The sequence below is a fragment of the Anas platyrhynchos genome, chromosome 1 (assembly GCF_047663525.1).
Source record: "Anas platyrhynchos isolate ZD024472 breed Pekin duck chromosome 1, IASCAAS_PekinDuck_T2T, whole genome shotgun sequence".
NCBI classification, from domain to species: domain Eukaryota; kingdom Metazoa; phylum Chordata; class Aves; order Anseriformes; family Anatidae; genus Anas; species Anas platyrhynchos.
The window spans coordinates 135,861,869-135,882,837 of record NC_092587.1 but is presented as its reverse complement, the minus strand read 5'-3'; the positions used below and the strand labels follow the sequence as shown (position 1 = coordinate 135,882,837).

At 45.9% G+C, this 20,969-nt stretch overlaps 2 protein-coding genes across 5 annotated transcripts in view; both read right to left on the bottom strand.

Moving 5' to 3' along the window:
• Window positions 1–19,470, bottom strand: part of DHRSX (dehydrogenase/reductase X-linked) — a 169,136-nt gene extending 149,666 nt beyond the window's left edge. The window contains exons 1-2 of one of the 2 annotated variants that reach the window (XM_038173129.2): window positions 19,337–19,469; window positions 19,022–19,048 (exon numbers count right to left, since the gene is read on the bottom strand). In XM_038173129.2, coding sequence (XP_038029057.2) covers window positions 19,022–19,048; window positions 19,337–19,442 — 133 coding nt within the window. In that variant the 5' untranslated portion in view covers window positions 19,443–19,469. Of the gene's footprint in view, window positions 1–19,021; window positions 19,049–19,336 lie in introns of both variants that reach the window. The other variant, XM_072030083.1, reaches the window with a different exon arrangement.
• Window positions 7,351–19,475, bottom strand: ZBED1 (zinc finger BED-type containing 1). 3 transcript variants are annotated; one of them, XM_072030058.1, is made up of 3 exons: window positions 19,337–19,425; window positions 19,022–19,048; window positions 7,351–12,066 (listed from the first exon to the last, which is right to left on the bottom strand). In XM_072030058.1, exon 3 carries the CDS (start codon window positions 12,013–12,015, stop codon window positions 9,928–9,930), a length of 2,088 nt encoding a protein of 695 aa, XP_071886159.1. In that variant the 5' UTR covers window positions 12,016–12,066; window positions 19,022–19,048; window positions 19,337–19,425; the 3' UTR covers window positions 7,351–9,927. The 3 variants fall into 3 exon arrangements, with proteins under 3 accessions (XP_071886159.1, XP_027303023.1, XP_071886168.1); XM_027447222.3 differs by lacking the exon at window positions 19,022–19,048 and having other exon boundaries at window positions 19,337–19,475; XM_072030067.1 differs by lacking the exons at window positions 19,022–19,048; window positions 19,337–19,425 and adding an exon at window positions 17,385–18,936.
• Window positions 19,476–20,969: the final 1,494 nt, after the last annotated feature.

Below are 20,969 nucleotides of genomic sequence, written 5' to 3'. Positions count from 1 at the left end.
TCAGCAGTACACAACCCCACGTGTATTTTGGGTGGGAAGGGATTTGTAGTTTTCTTGCTCAATTTTCTGTGAGGCATCAAACTTCTCCTAGCAGAGCACAAATACAATGAAAGGAATGCAAACACTATTTTTTTTCCTGATTATTTGTTTCAGGAATGGTAGCTTTCAAGTATTTTTTTCTTGCTGTTGATAAACCCATTTAAACCTTGCTCTGTTGCACCAAAACAGTAGATTAGATTTCAAACACTATGATGAAGCCACAAACCAAAAATCAGTGTCAATAACTGTATGTGTAATTTAGAAACTGCAAGGATGGAAAACTTGAAACCGAGAACACCCAGTTTCCAAAAATGGCAGGGGGGGAGGGGGATATGTACGTGTAATTATTACATTTTTACTCCATAACTGCCCACATCTTGAATCCTGTTCTGTCCGCAAGGCAAGGAAAAACCCCATAATCCAAATAACAAAGACACCAAAATATTCCATAAGGCCCTATTTATTCAATGCGTTAAAAGTTGCATCATAACCTATCTGAACCAAGAATTTCATGTCAGTGCCCACATTACCTCAGTATTACTCCAGCTCTGGGTGCCCGAGCCCAGGTAAAGGACTTACCCATTCCCTTCCTTTCCTGGCAGGGGACAGCATCTGAATGCTGTAAATAAGCTGCCATGTTACAGTTCAACTACAGAAGGATCTCTAAGAATAGCACCATGGGTTTGCAGCCATTTCCTTCTCTCTTCCGGCCTTGCAAAATTTTACTGGGCTGCTTCAGCGCTCACATCTACACCAACTAAGATTTCTGATTGTGCAACTTGCCCAACGCATGCAGACTCTTGCTGGAGTCCACACAAGGCCCTTGTGTGACTGCAGACCCCCACCCACGCCGCTGCCCCCACAGCAAGCCTCCGCGGTCACCAGCTGCACTTCTACAACCTCTGGTGCCTCCAGATGGTGTGCGGTGGATGGAAGCTGGAGAACAACCCTTCCCACGGTGCTACAGATCAACTACACTTCATAGTTTGGTTTGGTTTTATACGGTTTGGTTTGGTTTGGTTTGGAGTTGCAGCATTAGCTTAATGCTAACCAAGTTTTTTCTACGACTCAAATGAGCAGACCCTACCCCAAGCAGCCCCCCAAAACAAGAGATACCGAGTTACTGCCCAAGTTTCCAACTACCCAACTGAATACTATGCTTGGGGTGAAGTATCATGTGTAATGGCATAGGGCTGACATGAAACCAACAGTCATGTAAGACTTACACTAGAACAAAGGGGATGGGGGAGACCCAGAAATTCTGAGAGAAGCCCATAGTCAACTAATTCTAAATCAGAAATATTAAATAGCACCATAAGGAAAAGACGGAGGAGGAAAAAAGAAGTATATGATCAGAAAGGAAACAGGAAGAAGTGATGCTGAACAGGGAATTTACGCAGAGGAAAGGAGCAGCTTAGCACTTTACTGTCCTTTGCAAGATACCATCTGCCCATCTTTACACCAAAATGCCCTACTAGCACAAACGTGATGCATTGCCTAGCTCTGAAATCTCACTGTGCTTCAGCTGCTAAGCTTCACAGACACCCAACCTTCCCCTCATAATGTTAGATTTTGCCCTATATGCCTTAGAATCACAGAATGGTTTGGGTTGGAAGGGACCTTAAAGATCGCCCACTTCCATTTGGGTTTTGCATCTAAAAAAGCACTGCGTACAAAACCTACATCAAACTACCATTACTTAAAAGATATTTAAAGAGAGTTATACCTGGGATGCAAGTATTTCAAGTGGTTCAGAAGGCAGAGCATACAAAACGTATTGCTTTAAGGACTAAATCCCTAAATCTATATTTGCACAACTAACTCCAGGAGCTACGTTTTCTGAAATGCCAAGGGTTGGAAGTATAGTTTTTAGGCCACATTGTGCAACATCTTGATCTTAGCCTCAGAATGAATATGAAAGAATGAATCATTTGTAGCCTTGGAGCTTGCAAACTGATCACTCAGCAGCGCTGTTATCTGCCTGATCCTCTTCTGAGGACGGTTCACCAGCCGAAGGCAGGAATAGCATCACAGGAAACACCCTGACCCATCTCCTTCCTTCAAGCAAGTGCAGACCAGAAAGCAGCCCCAGCAACACAAAAACACAGCAAAAACATGACGGAAGAATCTGTATCCCCTCTGCAGAGTGTAGCAAATCTCCTAAACAGCCTAAAGAAGCAGAGCGAACAGACAAAAAGTTGCAGACTGAGCTAAACCAGGCACTGGAGGAAGAATTCACCAGTCTACACGTACTACAAGCTACTTCAGATCCTGCCTCTGGGTAAAAATAAATAAATAAATAAATAAATAAATACAAAGAAATTATCTTCCATCAACTCTACTATAGTTTGCCAAAAAAGGCGCAAAAAGTATATGCAATACTCTTAACAACTGACAAATAGTTTCTCCTCCTCTCTGTGAATTTCCCTCTCCAGGAAGAACTCTGCAATCTTACCATCAGCTGAACATCAGCTGAAGGAATGAAGGGGAGGTGGGACGGGAAGCACAGGGCATGAAAAAGGTGCTGGTTTTGTTTGTAAGGCTACCAAAGACTCAGACAATCTGAGCACCTTAGATTCACCTGAGGATTGCTCCACACTCACAAGGTCGCTGTTTCCCAGCAGCAATGCCATTTTTCCTCCCATAATGCTACGTAACAGAGTAAGCTCAGTATCATCCTCATCCTACTGTTCATGCAAAACAGTTGGAAAACCACGTGTAATGCACGTGAACTTCCACCTACTTTTACCATGTCTTAAAAGTACACGGATAATATTTTTCTACTCCTGTATTTTGAATATAAGTGTTTCACAGCCAACCCTAGCACTAATGTACATGTTCACTGCATAGGAAATAAAACGGGGCTGAAAATAGAGACAAGAAAATATACGTACTGCAAACAGGCTCAGCACAAGTTATCAGCTCATCCCAAGATTAGCTCAATCTCCCTATAGCGCTCGCTCCCTTAAAGCCTCCCAGATTTATCACCAGCAGTGAGGTCTCTGATGTGATGCCTGGGAATACATCTCTTTGGTCAACTAGGGAAGTTGTGCAAAGTATCATTTGGAAGCAGCCATTGACTCTGGGCTTTCACCTGCTAAAACAACTGATTACAACAGGAAGTTGCTCTTCCCTTGCTCCCCCTATCTTCTTCCTGAAAACCCTCTGTTGCCATTGCAGGGAGCAGTGCTTGGGGGTGGCAGAGTTTATGGCCAGCAGCAGCATGAAAACACCAAGAAGTGTGCAAAGCATTTGTTTTACGCAGATCTGAAGTGACAGATTATGAGCAGATTAGTGATTTCATATCTTTAAATGTAGTCCCAATTTCAGAGGGCCTATGTGAACAGAAACACAGAATGAGTAAAGACAGCTTCCTTACAAGCTCTCATATGGAAAAGTGTAATAAAAGAGAGCAACTGTCATGTGTGGAGTAACGCTACGGCTCTGACATGTAGGTCAATGAAAGAGAACTGCTTTACTTCTCAAAATTACAGGTTTGTCCTTGAAAACCTCACATGTGCCACGCTAGATTATAAAAACCGTAGGAACTTCAGATTGCAGTTCCGTTATTTTTCCCACTACCCTCTTTCTTTCCCTGAGCTTGAACAGAGAAGCAAGGTGTACCCACTTCCTATTTGTTCTCATTAATACAGCAACTGAGCTTTTTAGATTCAGTGGTGATTAGGTTCTTTCTGTTCATCTAAGTTCTGCTGTGTGCTCAAGAAACACAAGTCTGGGGCTAAACCACTCAGTGTGCCCATCACACTAACTCGGAGCAAACTCGACTGGCACCCATAAAACAGAACAGGGCATTGTTTGTAAAAGCACTTTATTTTTCACTCTCTCTCTCAAATACACACATCAGAAAACTACATTTGAGAAAATAAAGATTTCGTTTGGAACACAGCATTTCTGACATGGGGCTGGATGTTTCTGGCATGAGATTTCCTGACACCAGCCTGACACCATACTTGTTAGGACTCTAAAATCCTACCACTGTAAACCTCACCAATGACTCATGAGAAAAAGCACACCAATGAAAACAGAGATTTAAACCCTTTCAGTCATGGTGTCTACAAAAGCAGAGCAAAACACAGTGATACAAAATGTGTAAAATTTAAAAGCAAATCAGCATCCATCAGAGAAATAAAAGACGAATTTCTCATTTATGATTGCAAGTATTTTGGGGAAATGACATATTGAAAAAATCATACGCAATAAAAGAAACTACTTTAAAAAAATATAATAACCTTATTCTGCATTGCTTAGGGAATCACAGTTCAACGTGACATTGTGCACATGCTGCTATGGACACATACAGAAAGACTTGCAGTGCACTCAGTAAGCCGAGGATGTTCATTCTCCACGGATGTAACTAGATAAACTATAATACTATCACAAACATCTATGGGTGCATTTTAATTAGTGTTCTACCTAAGAGTGTTAATAAAGGCAACATTTCTTATTTTATTTTCAAATAAAATTACCTTCGTCTGCCTCTGGTATCCTTAAAAATACCCAGACCTGCTTCTGACAGTCTGCCTCTGGCAACAGTGTCTAAACAGTAAAACCACTGCAAATGTTTTCCCAAAAATATCTATCAAGGAGGAACTGCAGCTTTACTCTGTACCAATGTAAGTGAATTCCTGCACAAGAACAGGCTGCTAAAGCAGCACATGTTCGAAGTGGAAATGAAATAGATCTTCCACTGGCCGCACGCCTCTGCAAGCATCCTTTACACAGCTGGAACAGAGGCAGAGGAGCATAAAAAATATACAGTGGGGGGTTGAAGTCACTGGAAGTAAGTACCAGGTGAAAGGCATGGAAAGCAGCATCCATGTGCAGCCGGCAATAGCCTCTCCAACTTCTCTGAACAAAATACCAGAGCTATGTCTGATTACCTCTTCAAAGCATGGCAGATGGAAGCGTCACTCTTTTGAGCAGTAACCTTTTCTTCCAGCAGCAAGGTAAATCAATAGCACCCTGCACAGAAATGTCAATATAAACGCTCCAAATTTGTAATATTAACATTTCAGAGTCTGAGGACATCTTGTTTGAAAACGGTTTCCACAACAGCCTTTATATTTTTTTAAAGATCCAAATTAAATTTTCTCGGTGAAGAAGTTTTTAAAATACAAGTTAAGCTGAAAGACGATGCTTTGTCTTTTCATGGTAAACTTAATTCCTCTGTAGCATTTTAACCCAACTCCAGCAGCACTGAGAATGACTGTAGAAACAGTACAGATCTATTTGATCGATCTTTGTTGTTCAACCTAAAGGAAATGCTTTTTATGGAAAATTACACAGCAACTGTAGGCATGTCTTGAATTCCAGTTTCAAAACTATGAAGTCTTCAGAAGGGCTCTACTGATGTGCTTTTAAGGCAGACATAAAATTGCATTGTATCGTTAACTTCTATCCACAGCACCAAATAGTAATTTTATTAAAAGAATAAAAACAACATCTGTAATTTCCCTACATCTCCTAAAAACACAAACACATCTTGAATATGGCAGACGACCAGTAGTTTGGAGGAAGTATGACCACACAGACTATTCAGTCTTGGCCTGCAAAAACAAAAACAAACAAAAAGAAAAAAGGAACAGCCACAACGCCTAAACCTCCCAAGGAGCCAAGGCACAAGAGTCTTGCCAGTGTACCAAAAAGACAGCCTGTGCCACACAGCACTGTGCCCACAGAGCCAGGCCACCGCTCTTCAGGAGACTTTCCTCCAAGAGGCACATACAGAAACAGAGACCACAGACTTAAGTCGTGTGGAGATGAAAATGCATTTTTTCCTGTATAAATCATGCTTTCCTGTATAAATCATGCTTTACCCAACTGTCATGGAATATGTAAAATCTGCAACTTGTATGTTAAAATCCACATCTTCTCATTCCAAAACGATGTCCTTAACCAGTCCCTTCTTTTTCAGCTTTGCCGCAGAAAGGACAAAGCCATGCAGAACTACATCTAACTCCTACGCCGTCAGGGGTCCTACAGAGTACTGCAACCAGCATCGGTTTCTTTTGCTTTTCATACTCCTGCCTGCATGCAAATGCTTCTGTGCAGCTAATTGGACCACGCTGATATTAACTAAAGGAAAAGTTCCAACTTTAAAACAAGCAGGCCAACATCATCAGATTCCTGGAGTATAAAAATGATAGAATATCATGTGCTACACCTATTGTGTTTCTGTCGGGTTGGTGGCAGTGGGTTGTGGCGATGTGGGCAGCAACACTGACTCCTGCAGCCAAGCTCTTCTTCACTGGGTGAAATGAAGTTACCACGAAACAGGAAAAAGATTGCAGGTATCTCCAGCTCCACTGCTCTGAAGGGTTTTTTAAGATATTCACTTGGGGGCAGGAAACGTTTTATTAAGGAGCCTTGGCAAGACGGAGCCCTAATTTCAGCAATATCCTTGATACGTTGCTGCAACAGAAACTTAAATTAACGTGCCCTTTCTGCAAATAATCCAAAAATTTATGTCCTTACTTAATTTAAACTAAGGAAACTCTAATACAATTTGCTGGAAAATTTCACCTTTTCAACCTCAGTTAGGTTCTGTGTGTTCCTTTTGGCTTCATCATAAATCCTGGTGGTACAAAGGTCAAATGCCTCTCAAGACTGGTCATTCAAGAAAACTCCTTTCAGTGACGTTGTTGGTCACAAGAACCCGCACCTAACCCCTCGAGTTGTAACCCTGAATTGGGAACACGTAGCTGTGGCAACAGGTATTTCCTCTTCTTTGGACTTAAAGTATGCATTTTGAAAACATTTAAAAAGTCACTTTTCCAGCATGAAAGTACACAAAAGTTGAAGTCTATCTATTGCCCCTCCAAAAAGATGCCTCAGCTGTACCAGAAAGAAATGGAGACATCAGACTTTGGATTCAAATTAGCTGTCAAGAAACATGAACATAAATCTAACTTAATAGCATAATTTGGAAATGCATCCCAGGCCCACCCTTGGCAATAACAACTTAACTCCCGTTGTAGCAATATTTAAAATAGCTCTGCAACTAGGTTTCTCCACCCAACCAACCAACAGAATATATTGTTAAATAAAAAACACCACACATATTTAAGCAAGAGAAACTGTCTAAACTTCTGACGTTTTTCATCGTCATATTTTTTTAATCCAAAAGATTTATACAGCTTTTTTTTTTTTTTTTTTTTTTTTTTAATAACTTACAGGATCAAAAGGAAAATAAATGCATAGCTTCAAAACCTTAGAATATAACCTCCCCTTGTTGCGGAAGAGTTCAAAGTCATAAAGTGCTGCAGATACGAACACACATCAGACAAATACTCTAGTAACTAACTTATTTTTCTGTTTTATTTAACAATATTCCAAGCTTAGAACATTAAATAAAAATCTCACAAACAACGGGTAGAACTAACAATGGCTTTGTTTTTCCCCTACCCCCCTTTTTTTTTTATTTTTAAGAGAATGCCAAGACTTCTCAATTGAACCAACTACAGCTTTATTTTGGATACCAAAAAAAATATCTATATAACTAAGGGAAGCTAGGAGGGAGAGAACAGTGCATCGCACTGCTCTCAGCACAGCTGGGTGAGGAGCGAGCCAAGCCGTAAGCCTCACTGTGTGCTTTCCGCCCCATGAGGATGAGGCGCTGCCCCAGGCTCGTCCTGCAGCCCCTGGCATCGAGGGCGACGCACATGCCTCACGCTGGTGTCCTGCAGCTCCCTGGCAGCACTTGGTGGTGAAACTGGGCACGGCGGGTGCTCGCAGGGCCTTAAAACCATTTCTGCACCTTGCTCCCTTCCTCGACTCGACTTTGAGGCCCTCGTAGACAGCCTATGGGTCTGTTGTGCCGAGCCTTCGTGCTGCATCTTGGGCAACTGCAGCCACCGCTGCAGCGCATCCACACACCCCTTCCTGCCACACACGGAGGGAGGTCTGACACCTGCAAAAACTACCCGACCAGGACATAAACAAGCAGTTTGGTAGTATATTCAATTCCAGCGTCATTCCCGTTTTCACATGTTCCTGCTGGCCAGGCCCTCTCTACAGGTCTGTGGATGCCACAGGGACAAAAAAGTCAAGACTTCTTCCCCGGTAATGGTTATGACCAGTCTTCCACTGGCCTCTCTACAGAAGGGCTGTGCTTACACAAACATGCTAAATCAGCCATGGCCTTTCCCATCCCTAGACACCTCACACGTTTCTAGCAGCAGGGTCATTTGAGACCACCGCCGGGGAGCAGGTTGGAGTCCGCTCTTCACAGCTGGGAAGAGAGCTCCAGAATTTGCCTCACTTAATTTTTTGACTACTTTATGGACAGATGGGAAAGGCTGGCATCTGAACAGGTGAGACTGACCCTCTCAGAACAGTTTGAGCTGGGAGATTTTGAGTGAGGGACAAGATGCCCACCACAAAAAAACATCAACCCTCAGCTGTCACTGGGCAGTGACAGGATCCCTCCTCCGTGCTGCACAGAGTAATGCTGGCTGCCGTCCCACTCTGTGCCACATGTGAACTAGCATCGTGTTTATGACCAGCAGTATTTCCTAAGAAATGTGGGGTTTTGGTTGTTGGATATTTTTTTACTTTTTTTTTTTCATTTTCTTTCTTTTTTTTTTTTTTAACCAAGTTCTTAAAAGGGCTGAAAACTTTTAGGTCTAGAGACACAAAGGAAACAATTGCAATACACAACAACTAATCGGAAACAGTACTCAAACATTTGACTGGACCAGACTAAAGTCCACTCTACAAACTGAAAAAAAAAAAAAAAAAAAGAGACAGGAAGAAAAAAAAAAGTTTTTAAGTGCTAACGTAACAAGAAACAATCCTAAAGACTCACCGGATACGTGTAGGGAAACGGAGGGGTCCCCCTCCTTTAAATATATTTACATAATATTAAAGCTTTTTATTCTGCTTTTCTCACCAACAAAACTTCCTAGCTACCCTGGGCGAAGCGCCCACTTAAATTAAAAGGTTAAGCACGTTATAACACACGCACACAGAGTTAGACCCGTGGCCCTGGCACGCCTCCTGCCTTCGCTGCTCTGCTCCTGGGTGTAGGCTGCCACCCGCCCGCGCCCCGCGTGCTACTGCCAGGGCTCGTCCGGACAAAAAGGGGTTTTGCCATTTAGCTGCGACAGCTCCACGGTAAAACCCAACCGATGTGGACACAGCCATACCAGTTTGGAAGCGTTTATACCATTTATACCGCACTGGAAGGCCGAATAAATTGCCCCAGTGGAGGTGCATCCACACTACGGACTATGCCAGCGCGACAGCGGTGAAAGTAGTAACATAGTCCCCTAAGTGACAGAATTACACCAGCTGATCTCATCTAGCACAGACCAGGCCTAAGATATGAGGTAGTGAAAAAGAAAATCAGGCTCAAGATCTTTTTTTTCATTCTATAGCATTGACATACTCTAAAAGTCTTTGCTGCTCTGATTAATGGAATTCAAGAATAACATTTTAAAATCCAAAATTTAAAGCTAACGCCCTAAATCAAGTGGGATTTATAATTGGAGGCATAGAACTTTAAAAGTCCCTTGCTCAGGGTCTTGATTCAGGAAAAATATTTTCATTACAGACAGCACATAGGCATGTGTTTCCCTCCCACTGAAGCAAGCGGAAAGGAAGCACATGGCTAAGTGCTCTCTGAGATCTGGGCCACAGTCAGAAATCACGATCTTTGTAGCATTTATTTCCTCGTTCATTTCAGTGCTGTTTAATCACAACTCATTGATGTTTTAAGACAGTGGGAAAAACATAGACAATGGAAGCTAAATCAAGTTTGTTACAACTGTTCAATATTTACAGCATTCATAGCATAAACAGAAGTATTTTTGGTAACTTAAGACAAATACCTTTTTCTTTGTTATTAAATGTACCACAGTAGTCCTGTTAAACAAACCCACTGTCTCGGATATTAAAGAAATTGTTGTTTACGTTTACCGAGTCATTTAAATTAAAAATCTGTTCCTGTTCCAAACCCCATTCTCCTTCGTCTTCATCCTCCGGTTCTGCCTCGGACCCATTCCGAGTGTTTTCGTACAAAAAGATCTGCTCGTCCACGTGCGCTGGGGCTAACCGGTTTCTCTTTGCACTGACAACGTTAGCAGAAGAACCAAAAAGGCGTTCGGGAAAGACCCTTGTGGCCAGAATACACCAGTATTTTTGGAGAACCTTTGGTAAAACTGGAAACAGCGCTAGTCTGTCAGACCACCACTTTAGCGGGTCTTCATTCAAACCAAGGACCTTTTGAGACTTAAAGTTGCTCAACTCCTCAACAATCTGAGCGTGCCATTCCTCCTGGTCTTCCACACCCCCCGTCTGGCAGAAGATCTCTGCAAGCATGTTGTTGATCACGCTAGTAGGAGGAGGAGTGGAGGAGATAATTATTTTTTTCACCGGGGGCTCCTCCGAAACCGCGAAGAACTTTTCTTCAGTCCGAAAGGTGTTTTCTTTGACTTTCTCCAGCAGGCTTTTTGCTTCTTCCACCACTCTGTTTTCCACCTGCTGCCGCTCAAAGGCGGAAAGAAAAGGCAGTTTTTTGTAACGAGGATCCAGGAAAGTGGCAACATTGAGGAACATGTCTATTTCCGGGGTGTGCTGGTAGGTGGTTGACAGCTCCTTCGCTATTACCTCCTTCGCCATGCTGATTTCTTTCAGATCGTTCTCCTTGATGTTCAGGGTGGTATTCAGAAGCATGTGGAGAAGCGGCTTCACCATACTGATTGTTGGGTACTTGGAAGCGGACATCATCTCCGCAACCTGCTTGAAAGGCTGCAGCAGCTCCACCAGCCCTTCGATCGTGTTCCACTCGCTGGCCTCCAGCATGAGGTGGTGGTTGTTGCTGTCCTCCACGAGAACGGCGGCGATGACGAACTGCTGCTCCTTGAGACGCTGCAACATGGCAAGCGTGCTGCCCCACCAGGAAACGCGATCGCTCACCAGCATGCAGTGGAGAATATTCTGCTGCTTCTGCTTCTCGCTCAGCATATACATCGCCATGGTAGACTGCTGAAAATACTCCACCAGTTTTCGGCACCTGGCAAGAAGGCCGCAGAGCTTCGGGAGCTGAAAAGCTTGTTGTATTCCGGCGTTAAAAGTGTGCCCCAAGCAAGGCATCTGCACTGGAATATCTAGGAGAGAGCAAGCTTTCACAATGTCTTTACTGTAATCTGTCGTAGCACCAAAGACTTTTGTATTGATTCCCCATTCGATGAACGTTTCGTAAAGGACTCGGGTGATAGTCTCTGCAGTATTATCCTCCGGTACTTCAAACGTTTTTAAGCACCGTGAGTTAACCGCCAGGCAGTTTGAAGGACTGCTGCTGAGAAAGTGAACCGCGACGGTAACGTACGACCTGTTCTGGTTTTCGCTCCTCCACATGTCCGTGGATATGCCGCACCACAGAACGTCGGTGAGCTCCTTTAGGACGATTTCTCTAATGGCATTGTATTTCTCAGGAATAGCTTTTGTACAGAAATACTTCCGGCTAGGAAGTTCATACCTAGGATCAGCTGTTCTCAAGAGGGCCTTGAAGGTGGGCTCGTCGACGATGGAGGCGGGATACATGCCCTCACAGATCAAGCTGATGACTGCGGACGTCAGTTCCTGATGCTTTTTGTTTTCGTAGTTCTGGTAGGTCTTCATGATGAGGCTGTCTTGAACAACCTGCTGCGATGATTCCGGCTTGATTTTTGAAAAGGCGGTAGCAAAGGCCTCCCTCATCTGCTCGGTGTTGCTTTTCACAAACTCACAGAATTCGTCGGGGTGGTTTTTCTCGAGGTGGTAGGAAAGGTTGGACGTGTTCCCTGAATAGGCAATCTGCGCCATGCAAATACGGCAGTAGATTTTCTTCCACTGTAATATGCATCCTTCTGCATTGGTATCAAAACCAAAGTACTTCCACACTTTACTCTTTGCTCTCGGATGAGCCACTAACTTTAGGTCTGATGGGGAACCTTCTAAACTTTTATTCTCCATTGCTTCTTGGCCACCGTCCCACCTTTTGATCCTTCACTCATTAATGAGTACCTGATAAAGGCAGTAAGATAAAGATACGATGAGAAAGCACAAGTTTGTCCACACTTAACTATGTGAAAGCAGTGTTTCTCTGAATATATATCAAGAAACCTACCTTACTAATTACATTTGCAAATTTAAAGATGAGATTTGCAGGAAGTGTGACCTACAAGAAGCCCATTAAAATGTCAAAAATTAAAAAGTGTTTTTAATACAGCACATTTTGCTGTGAAACTGAGCTAGAAGATCTGAGTAAATCTTGTTTCTGGACTTACATAATTCTCGGTAGAGGAAGTATAACAACTGCCACACAGTTCACACATTATTGTCACACAAGCCAGACTATTTGCTATAGTGTTTTCCTGTCCCTTAGCCCCCCCAGTTATAGTTAGGGCTCGACTGACATCCTCTTGCCTAAGGGTTTCTGAACTTCACTACAAACATTTATTTCAAATGAAACCTGATACTGAAAGGAGCAAAGGTTTTATTGTTTGTTTATTTTGAAAGAAGCTGTGTTAGCTGGAGCTAACTGTCCCAGGGTTTGCTTTAGAAAAAAAAAAGAAAAAAAAAAAAAAAAAGAAAGAAAGCTGTGATGCAAATTATGGCATTAATCTGCTCCTCTGAAATGTAAAGATGTTTTCTGACAGAAACAAAAGGAAGCAAAATTTGAACCTGCACGCAGATCAACAACACGCCTCTGACACCTTTCCTGTCCTTCTCTTTCAGAAACCAAAGCAACCTCCTGAAGCGCTAGTTCACAGTCTCGGTTCCTGGAATAACACTGCATTATAATGACAGGAAAAGGCAGTCAGGAAAGCACTAATAAAAGTTATTAACCACATCAGCTGGAAAATAATTTTGCCGTCCTTTCCTCAAAAGACTAAAGAAGTTGGCATGGGGGTGGGGGCAACCTGCTAGAGAAGACGGTGAGAAGGCAAGGCTTAGCGATCTGTACCTAAATACCCGCACAGGAAAACACTGCTTGAGCAGTCACATGCAAGTACTATTTGAGGCCTACAGCGTCTCTGCACACAGCACAGGCAGCCACCTGCCAGAGCTTACTACCCTGTACCCAAAAGCCACCCAGCAGCACAACTGCACCCCGACACTTCTTCCTTTCTCCCCCAGCACCAGCCCAGCCGCAGCAAGCAGCCCTTCGCCAGGGGAGGGAGGGAGAAGGAAGCCATCAGCCAGCACTGCCGGGACCTCCTCTGTGAAGACCCAGGGGAAGAGGGCAGAAGAGAAACTGAAAGAGGATTCCTGCAGCCAGCCCGAAAGCAACGTGACAGCTCCCTTCTCTGCTCCTCAGGAGCTGCCTCTGTGCCAAAACACGGGAATCCCTGGGCAATAAGACCAGCTGGTTGGGGGAGGAATAAAGCATCTGACTTTTCCAAACTTGCTGTCGGGGAGCATCCCCCAAAAATTTATGGGTGCAGCTCCACCAGCATGTTCTCCTCTGTCGACAAGCATCACAGAGAAAAAATATTTTCCCTCTGAGCTGCAGAAGGTATTTTGCAGCACGTCATGAACTGCTTGAATGAAAAGCCAGACAGGTTTACCAAGACTAAATATATTTATTTAAGCACAGCTGTTGGTTTAGACTTAGCACGAGATGTGCCGGGCGGGTATTTTGTTTGTTTTGTTTTCACTATTGATATCTTAAGATTTACTTCTGGGTGCAAACCTTTTATAATCTGGGGGGGAGTGGAGGGAGTTGACTACTCATATGCCCTCTACTGTGATTTACTCAATACTTTTTAAGTTGCCAGGATAAAGTATTGATTCAACACAATAATGCTGCATAATTCTAAAAATGTGCATGTTAACAGCACCAATGTATGCAATCTCACCAAAACTGGTGATGCTGAATGACAACGTGGTGTGATGTATAACGACGTAGCCCTGCTATAGCATCACGCAGCCTACGGACAAGATATGTCCTATCAGTATGTGTCCTTATTGCTTTCGGTGTCTTCCACTTCACTCCATGACACGGCATCTCTGGAAAGCATAAAGGCTCCTGGCATTTTGTTAAATCTTACAGTTTCCTTTGCAATTACATGGCAGTTCCTAAAAGCAAGGAGGAAGGCACTATAATAATGGAATTGATTCCTCCTTAATATTTAAAATTACTATGACACCCCCGGGACCATAAAAAGTTCATCACGGACTGATAAAACACAAGTTATTTCAGAGCAAGGGAGAGTTACAGACTCTCCCCACCCTTCACTCTTATGGATGTTACAGCTTTACCATCAGTTTTAGATAGGTCTGGCACTTGGCACTAGTGGCACCGAGCAGCATTGCCACAGTTAAGGACATGTCAGCGTAACGCAGCTTTTGTTGTAACGCTGTACACCAATTCCAACTCGTCATAGTAGCTCTAATGTAAACTACTAATCATCCCTGCCCCTCCTCGAGTGGTGTGTAGTCTAGCTGGCAGTATGGTTAAAAACAAATAAATAAGAGCACTTGTATATTCTTCTGGAGGAAGAGATCCGTGTCGCACAGGCGGCTGGCAGAAGCCCTCTCCTTCAGCTCACCTACCCTTCCACTGTAAAAAAACGGGGCTGCTTTGGTCTGCTGCAAACCCTCCCTGTGAACAGACAGCCTTCAGGCTATGGAAGCACCTTCGCCTTCTCCCTTGAATTCCCACCCACACTGCAACAGAGCATGGATTCGGAGGAGCTGCTGCCCTTCTCTTCCTCCTTCTCCTCCTCCTCCTCCTCCTTCTCCCACACATGCAGCCAGGCCAAAACCACTGTCATGTTTTGGGGTCACCACTTTCCAGCGCTGCTGGCCTGGGGACAGCCCTTCAACATCTGCTGGCCTTGGGGCTGACATCAGGAAGATGAAGAGGAGGAGGAAGGCCAGGTTTCCTGGCATGCTCTGGGCCAGGCCAGGCTGCTTCCCGCAGCCCTGCTCTTCAGCCCCAGTCCGCTCTCATCCTCCTGAGGTCATCAGGGACGGAGGCTGAAGGCTCAGCCCCACGACGGAGGGCACAGGCGCTGTGCTGGCGGCAGACGGAGCTCCGTTTCCACACTGGCAGACAGAAATACGACGTCCAAAGTGGGCGCTGGGTTGTGAAAGCAGGGATTTGGATGTTGGGACACGCCAGGTGTGCAGCCACCTTCGCTCTGCCCCCTTGTGCACACGCAGCAGTGACACAGGCTGTAATTACACCGTATCTTTTTGGCAGAACCCTTGCCTCATTCAGCACAGAGGTAACCATAAAAGTTGTCTTTCCTAACTTTTAAACCTACCTCAGCAGCTCTCTGATGGGCCTGCGTGGGGAGAGGGATTAAGAATTAGGTGCAAGTTAATTTTTGCCTACCATCAATCTTTCCTGCCTGATGGTTTCTTTGCCCATCTCTGGAACTGGATGTTTTAAAACCTGGCGTTGGTACGCCTGCGAGCAGGAAGTGTTTAGTCTGCTCTTACGCTTTAGGCATATAAAGCAGAAGCCCTCAGCGCAGGAATTAAAATTAAGAGATGCATGCTCTCAAATTAATATTTCACGATCAATTATAAATAGATGTGGTGCAAATTATGATACTGATTAACTAGAAACTGGGGCAAATTAAAATACATGTATATGATATTCTGATCACTTTAAAGAAGGCTATCGGCCAGCTTTAAGGTCTTCTGGACTTCACTCACTGCCGCCTTCGTCAAAGCCCTTTTTCTACACATCGCAGATACCAAACTTAACTACTCAGACTTCCAAACTGCAGAACGCTCAGCACTTAGTCTTCCCCTACCAAACTTCAATCAAACCACATATACAGAAGACAAAAGGCAGGAGGAAAATGCCAAATAAGTTCCTTGAGAAGCTTTTAAACTTCCAAAAGGAGTTATTAGTACATGAAAACTGTTTGTAATCCATCAGTAAGACGACTTTCAGTGACCACATTTCCAGAGTTAATAGCCTGGTGTCACAATTAAAGTTAGTCCATCTTTTAGCAATTCACTCTATAGAGTTTTCTTTTTTAAGAGCCGATTATATCAAGATCTTTATATAAACAGGACTTTTTTTTTTTTTTTTTCAATTGAAGCATTGCAAGGAACATCGAAATAGTAGATTCTAGTGAAACTGTAAGTTGTTTAGTCCACTGAACACTTGTTAGACAACAAGAGTTCTCTGGATACCAAACAACGAAGTGATACGTGAGGCAATAGCAGACTTGCAGTGATTTATTGTAGAAATAAAAGACTAGTTTTTGCCAGAAATAAGCAAAGAGCATAATCAGATATCAAAGAGGAAAAGTAAAGCATTAAGCAACAGCTGAAGCTCCAGTTGGTTAGCACTCTCCCCCCAAAGAGACTAACAGCCAAAGCCTCGAGTTTCCCCGCCATGGCATCGGGACACCCCCCGTGCTGGTCCAGCCGCTGAAGGACTACATGGGGCAATCTCTGAAACCCTGTGTCCTCATCGTAAGCCGAGGATCACTGCTCCGTTGTGTCGCCTGATTATGTTGGCTCTGAGGACGAGACGTGTCGCCTCTCCTGTCTCAGGTCGATGCACCCAATTTGAAGAGAACAGTGCGAACCTGTCCCACAAAGAGGAACGGGAGGCCACGTGCTTGCCGTGAGCGGGCGCACCTGGTAACCTAGGGACTGCTTTTGTTCTGGGCTACACGAGTCGCCCACCCCTGCCGACACGGGTCAGCAGAGGGTCTCGCCGCGGCACTAACTAACCCAGCTTACACCAGCCACCTGCAGGTACACCACCTCTGCGATTCGTGCTTGGAAAATTGGAGCATAAATAGCCTCTTCCCCTTTACTTCTGCACACTGCTTTTTCTTAGCAGGGCACAATCGCTGATTGTGCCCCGCTTATCCTCCCAGCTTTGGATTCGCCTTCCCTGTGCTCCAAGACCAGAACTTCAGACAAAGCTTCCTGCTCTGGGTCGGAGGCAGTAGCTGGTGGTGGCTACACTTTCAGAGTGAAGAGCTGGATCTTTTCAGTTCACAACTCAAATCAATTATTAACTTTTCGCACTGAATCTAGATTCCAGAACTCAAACTTTTCCCTCTCCCAAAAAAAAGCTGTCTTGAATCCCATTTATAAAAACGAGAAGAAGCCCGGTAAGATGCGGCAGAAGAGATGATCACTTTTAAAAGACAGGATAAAGTGTGTGTGCCAAGAGCACACAACTTTGACTAAGTTTAGGGAAAGAGAAAAAGAACTAGTTTGGTTTACTCCGAATTGAAGTCCTGAAAATCTCTCTGGTAAGCACTAGAAAGCAAGCTCTTCTTGGAAAACTAACCGCACGCCTCGGAGACAGAAGGGCTGGGTTTACACCATACCTCGTCGCTGCCTTCACTCACCAGCACAGAGCCTGAGGATGAGCTCCCAGCCATCCCTCCGCTGTGCCACCTCTGCGACGGGGCTGCTCCGGCGCTGCAGCACGACCGCGGTGCTGGGATGGGGGAATCGAGGCCAAGTAGTTGGGACGGGAGACGTGGCTCCGTGCACCACCAGCGCTTCCCAGCCCTTCTCCCTTTGCCTCTCTCCCCTGGAAAATCCTCTGGCAGCTACTGCTGCCAGCGAGCGCGGGTGTTTCTGAGAGCTAAGGACAGCCCCTTGGAGAAACACGGGCGGCCCAAAACACTGGCACTTCAGTGCTTTTGAGACTCCTGCCTCGAAAAGTTACTTGGCAACTTCTTACAGTAAGCTGAGTTAACTGATCCAAGCTTTAATTAAGCATATCGCAATAAACACTGTAGCTTTTTGTCACGCTGCAGTCCCGATTTTGAAATTACTGCATGAAAACATGGCTAATCTAGGTGAAAACATTCCTGTTGACAAGCTGGCACATTTCTGAAGCCCTGGCTAGACACACCGAGTCAAAGCAATGCAGCAAGCAACTGCCAAGAGGCAACTGCGCACAAACAACTGTACGAGGAGGAAACTACTTGTCCTTGGAAGGAACCACCCCGAGTCAGGACTGAGGGAAAGCTTTCCAGTTCTGTCAATCCGTCCCAGTCCTACTCGGGCCAGCTGACGTTTCCCTGGTGGTATGTTTGCTGCCTTAATCTGGCATTTCCAAATTCAACATTTTTTTAATAGTAGTAAAGAACGTAACAGCACCAAAACGCTTGGGTCACGTTTTCATCACGCTCTTCCTCCTTGGTTCAAAAAAGATTTGGAAAGTGTTACGCACCCTAGGCACAATACCCAGTTTTACTCTGCCAAGAGAAACTAATGCTAGAAAAATGCTCAGATGACTTCAAACTCTATGCACATCTGCCTCTCTGTCGTTAGGGTTCTTCTGCTTGTTTCCCTTTTTCATCCCTGCATTTTGAGAAAGAGAAAGGAGAATCCCAGCCTCCTGCAGAGCTGCCAGGAGTGAAGGAAACGAGAGGAAGCGCTACCCACGAGGCCACGTGCGACGGGACGCACACAACCACGCTCAGCTCGCGCGTCCCAGTGCTCCGGACACCTCCTGTCTGCCTCACCTCCCTGCTGGGACACCTCGCCAGCTGCCTCTTCCTTCACCCTCCCTCCTGTTAAAGCTACCAGCAGCTCCACGGAGGCTCCCTGGCTGCTAAGTGGAGGAAGTCAGAGGCACTCGCTGGCTTTACGGAGTTTTAGGCTGAGGTCTGAGGACGCCGTACGGGTCCGTGCGGCTGGCCCTAAGTTTGTTACGACCAGAAGCGCAGCTGACCTCCTCTAGAGCAACGTGAGGGAAGAGGAAACTCAAGATCTTCGCTTCCTGGCAAACTCAAAGCTTCCTCTGTCAATGTTACGGGACAAAAAAATAAAAAATAAATAAAAATAAAAAAAGAGTTGTTACTAAGCATGCTGCGAACCAAAAATAAATAATAATAATAGAAAGAAGAGAGGGATAAAAAGCGAAAGCGCAGCTCCCCAGCCATCACGAAGGCTCCTGCCAGCCCGGGCTGCGGGGCCAGGGGCCGGGCAGGGGCAGCCCCCCCCCGCCCCCCGCCTCACAGCGCCTTACCTGGGGCCGGACCCGGCAGTCCCCGCTCTGAGGCAAAGCGGCCGGAAGGAAGGGAAAAAAAATATATATAGTAATAATAATAACCAACGTAGCGAAGCCGCAGCGGGGCCCTCCGGCTGCGGCCCGGCCCCCGCCACACCCCGCGGCCGGGGGGCGGCGGGGAGGAGCCCGGCGGGGCTCGGCGGCCCCAGCGCCCCCAAGGTCGCGGCGGCCCCGCTGGGGCTCGGCGGGGAGGCAGCGGCGGCGGCCCCGGCCGCCAGGTCTACCCGGCTCCGTGCTGTGGGCGCCGGCGCGGCGTCCGGGCGCGGTGCTCACCTGCGGGCGGGGGGCAGCGGCGGCGGCGGCCCAGCTGCCGCAGGATGGCGGCGATGCCGGCGCGGTAGACGGCGAGCAGGGGCAGCAGCGCAGACAATAGCGACATGGCTGCCTCCTCCCGCCCCGCGGAGACCAGGGGAAGGCGCCCGGCCGGCTGCGTGGCGCGGCGGGGCTCCGGCGGCGGGCCGGGGGCGGCTCCGGCGGCACCCACCCAGCGGAAGGGCAGGGGAGGAGGGAAGGGAGAAGGGGAGGGAAGGAGGGACGGAGGGACGGGACGGAGGGAGGCAGGCAGGGAGGGGAGGGAGGCGCCGCTGTCACGGCCGCGCCGCGGCTCCCGCCCTTCTGGGCATGTGCGGCGGGGGAAGGGAAGGGAAGGGACGGGCAGGAGGAGGAGGAGGAGGAGGTGGGGGGGCAGCGCGGAGACCGGACCCCAAACCCCAAACCCTGCAGCAACGTCAGCCCCTCGGCCCGTGGGAAAGGCGGCGAGGGCTTGAGGCAGCGGGGAGCCCGCCCTGATGGTCCCTGTGACCGACTGCAGGTTGGGCTGAGGGACCCACGGCGCTCAGGGGGGGGATTTTGGCTGTGCTGTGCCACTAACAGATGTGCTTCAGCCCTGACACCCAGCTAAAACTGCCAGCAGCGGTCCCGCGGGAGGAAGTTTTTACCCCTGTGCTCGATTTCAGCCCGTAAGTAACGCCTCGGCTCTGGGGACGACGGGGAGCCACGCAAAGGTTTGGGGGTGTCACCTCCTCCTCCCCTCGAAACAAAACAAAACAAAACAAAAAACTCACTTTCTAGAAAAGCACACAGCAATACGACTTCTTCTGCGTTAGGTCAGACCGCTCAGCAGAACTGGCTCGCTTTCTGCTCTCGGAAATATATGCATAAAGTCAAACCAGACTCTGTAGTTGCTCCGGGATGAAAACAAGCATTTAATGTTATGTATCTCTGAATTTCTTCTCTTTTTATTAACACGCCGGGTTATGCAAGCATAAATAATAAACAACATTACGCAGTCACATCAATGAAGGTTTCGTTCTTAATGCATATTGTTCTCAGCCATGCACGCCATGGTAGGAAGAGCATCACAAAAAGACATGAAAGAAGAAACACTGACGTTTAGAAAAGGTGTATTATTCTTTCAACTTATCTCAGGAAAAATCAAGTCCTGACTCCTTTATGCTGAGGACTCTTTACAGCCTATTCTCAGAACGACAGCACTAATGAAAGCTCTTTGTAACTTTAAACTGCGAAACTTGCCTACAGTGCATTTATGCGATCTTTATATAAATACACCATGCTTTCTCAGGTTTTCTAGTATAATAAAATCAATCAATGCACATTTAAGCCATGGAAATAAATGTTCTTCTGTCCTTTTTCAGACAGCGCTATGCAAAAATTAGACCAAGGGGGGAACAACGGATGGGTCAAGATTGTGTTCTTACTGGTCCTACTACTTCTTTCAGTGTTAAAATTATTTCCAACCCTCCATGATTCATAAAAGGATAGAGGAAGATTTGTTAGAGTGCCGTTTATTTCTTCTAAAGGCTGATGGGATGTGAAGTGGAGGAGAAACAATAGCATTAAGTCTCTATGCCTTTGATTCTTCTCAATTACTGTATTATGATACACC

Bases quoted from the DNA above. Each gene is read 5' to 3' on its own strand.
- ZBED1 (XM_027447222.3), bottom strand. From the start codon at position 12,015: ATGGAGAATAAAAGTTTAGAAGGTTCCCCATCAGACCTAAAGTTAGTG.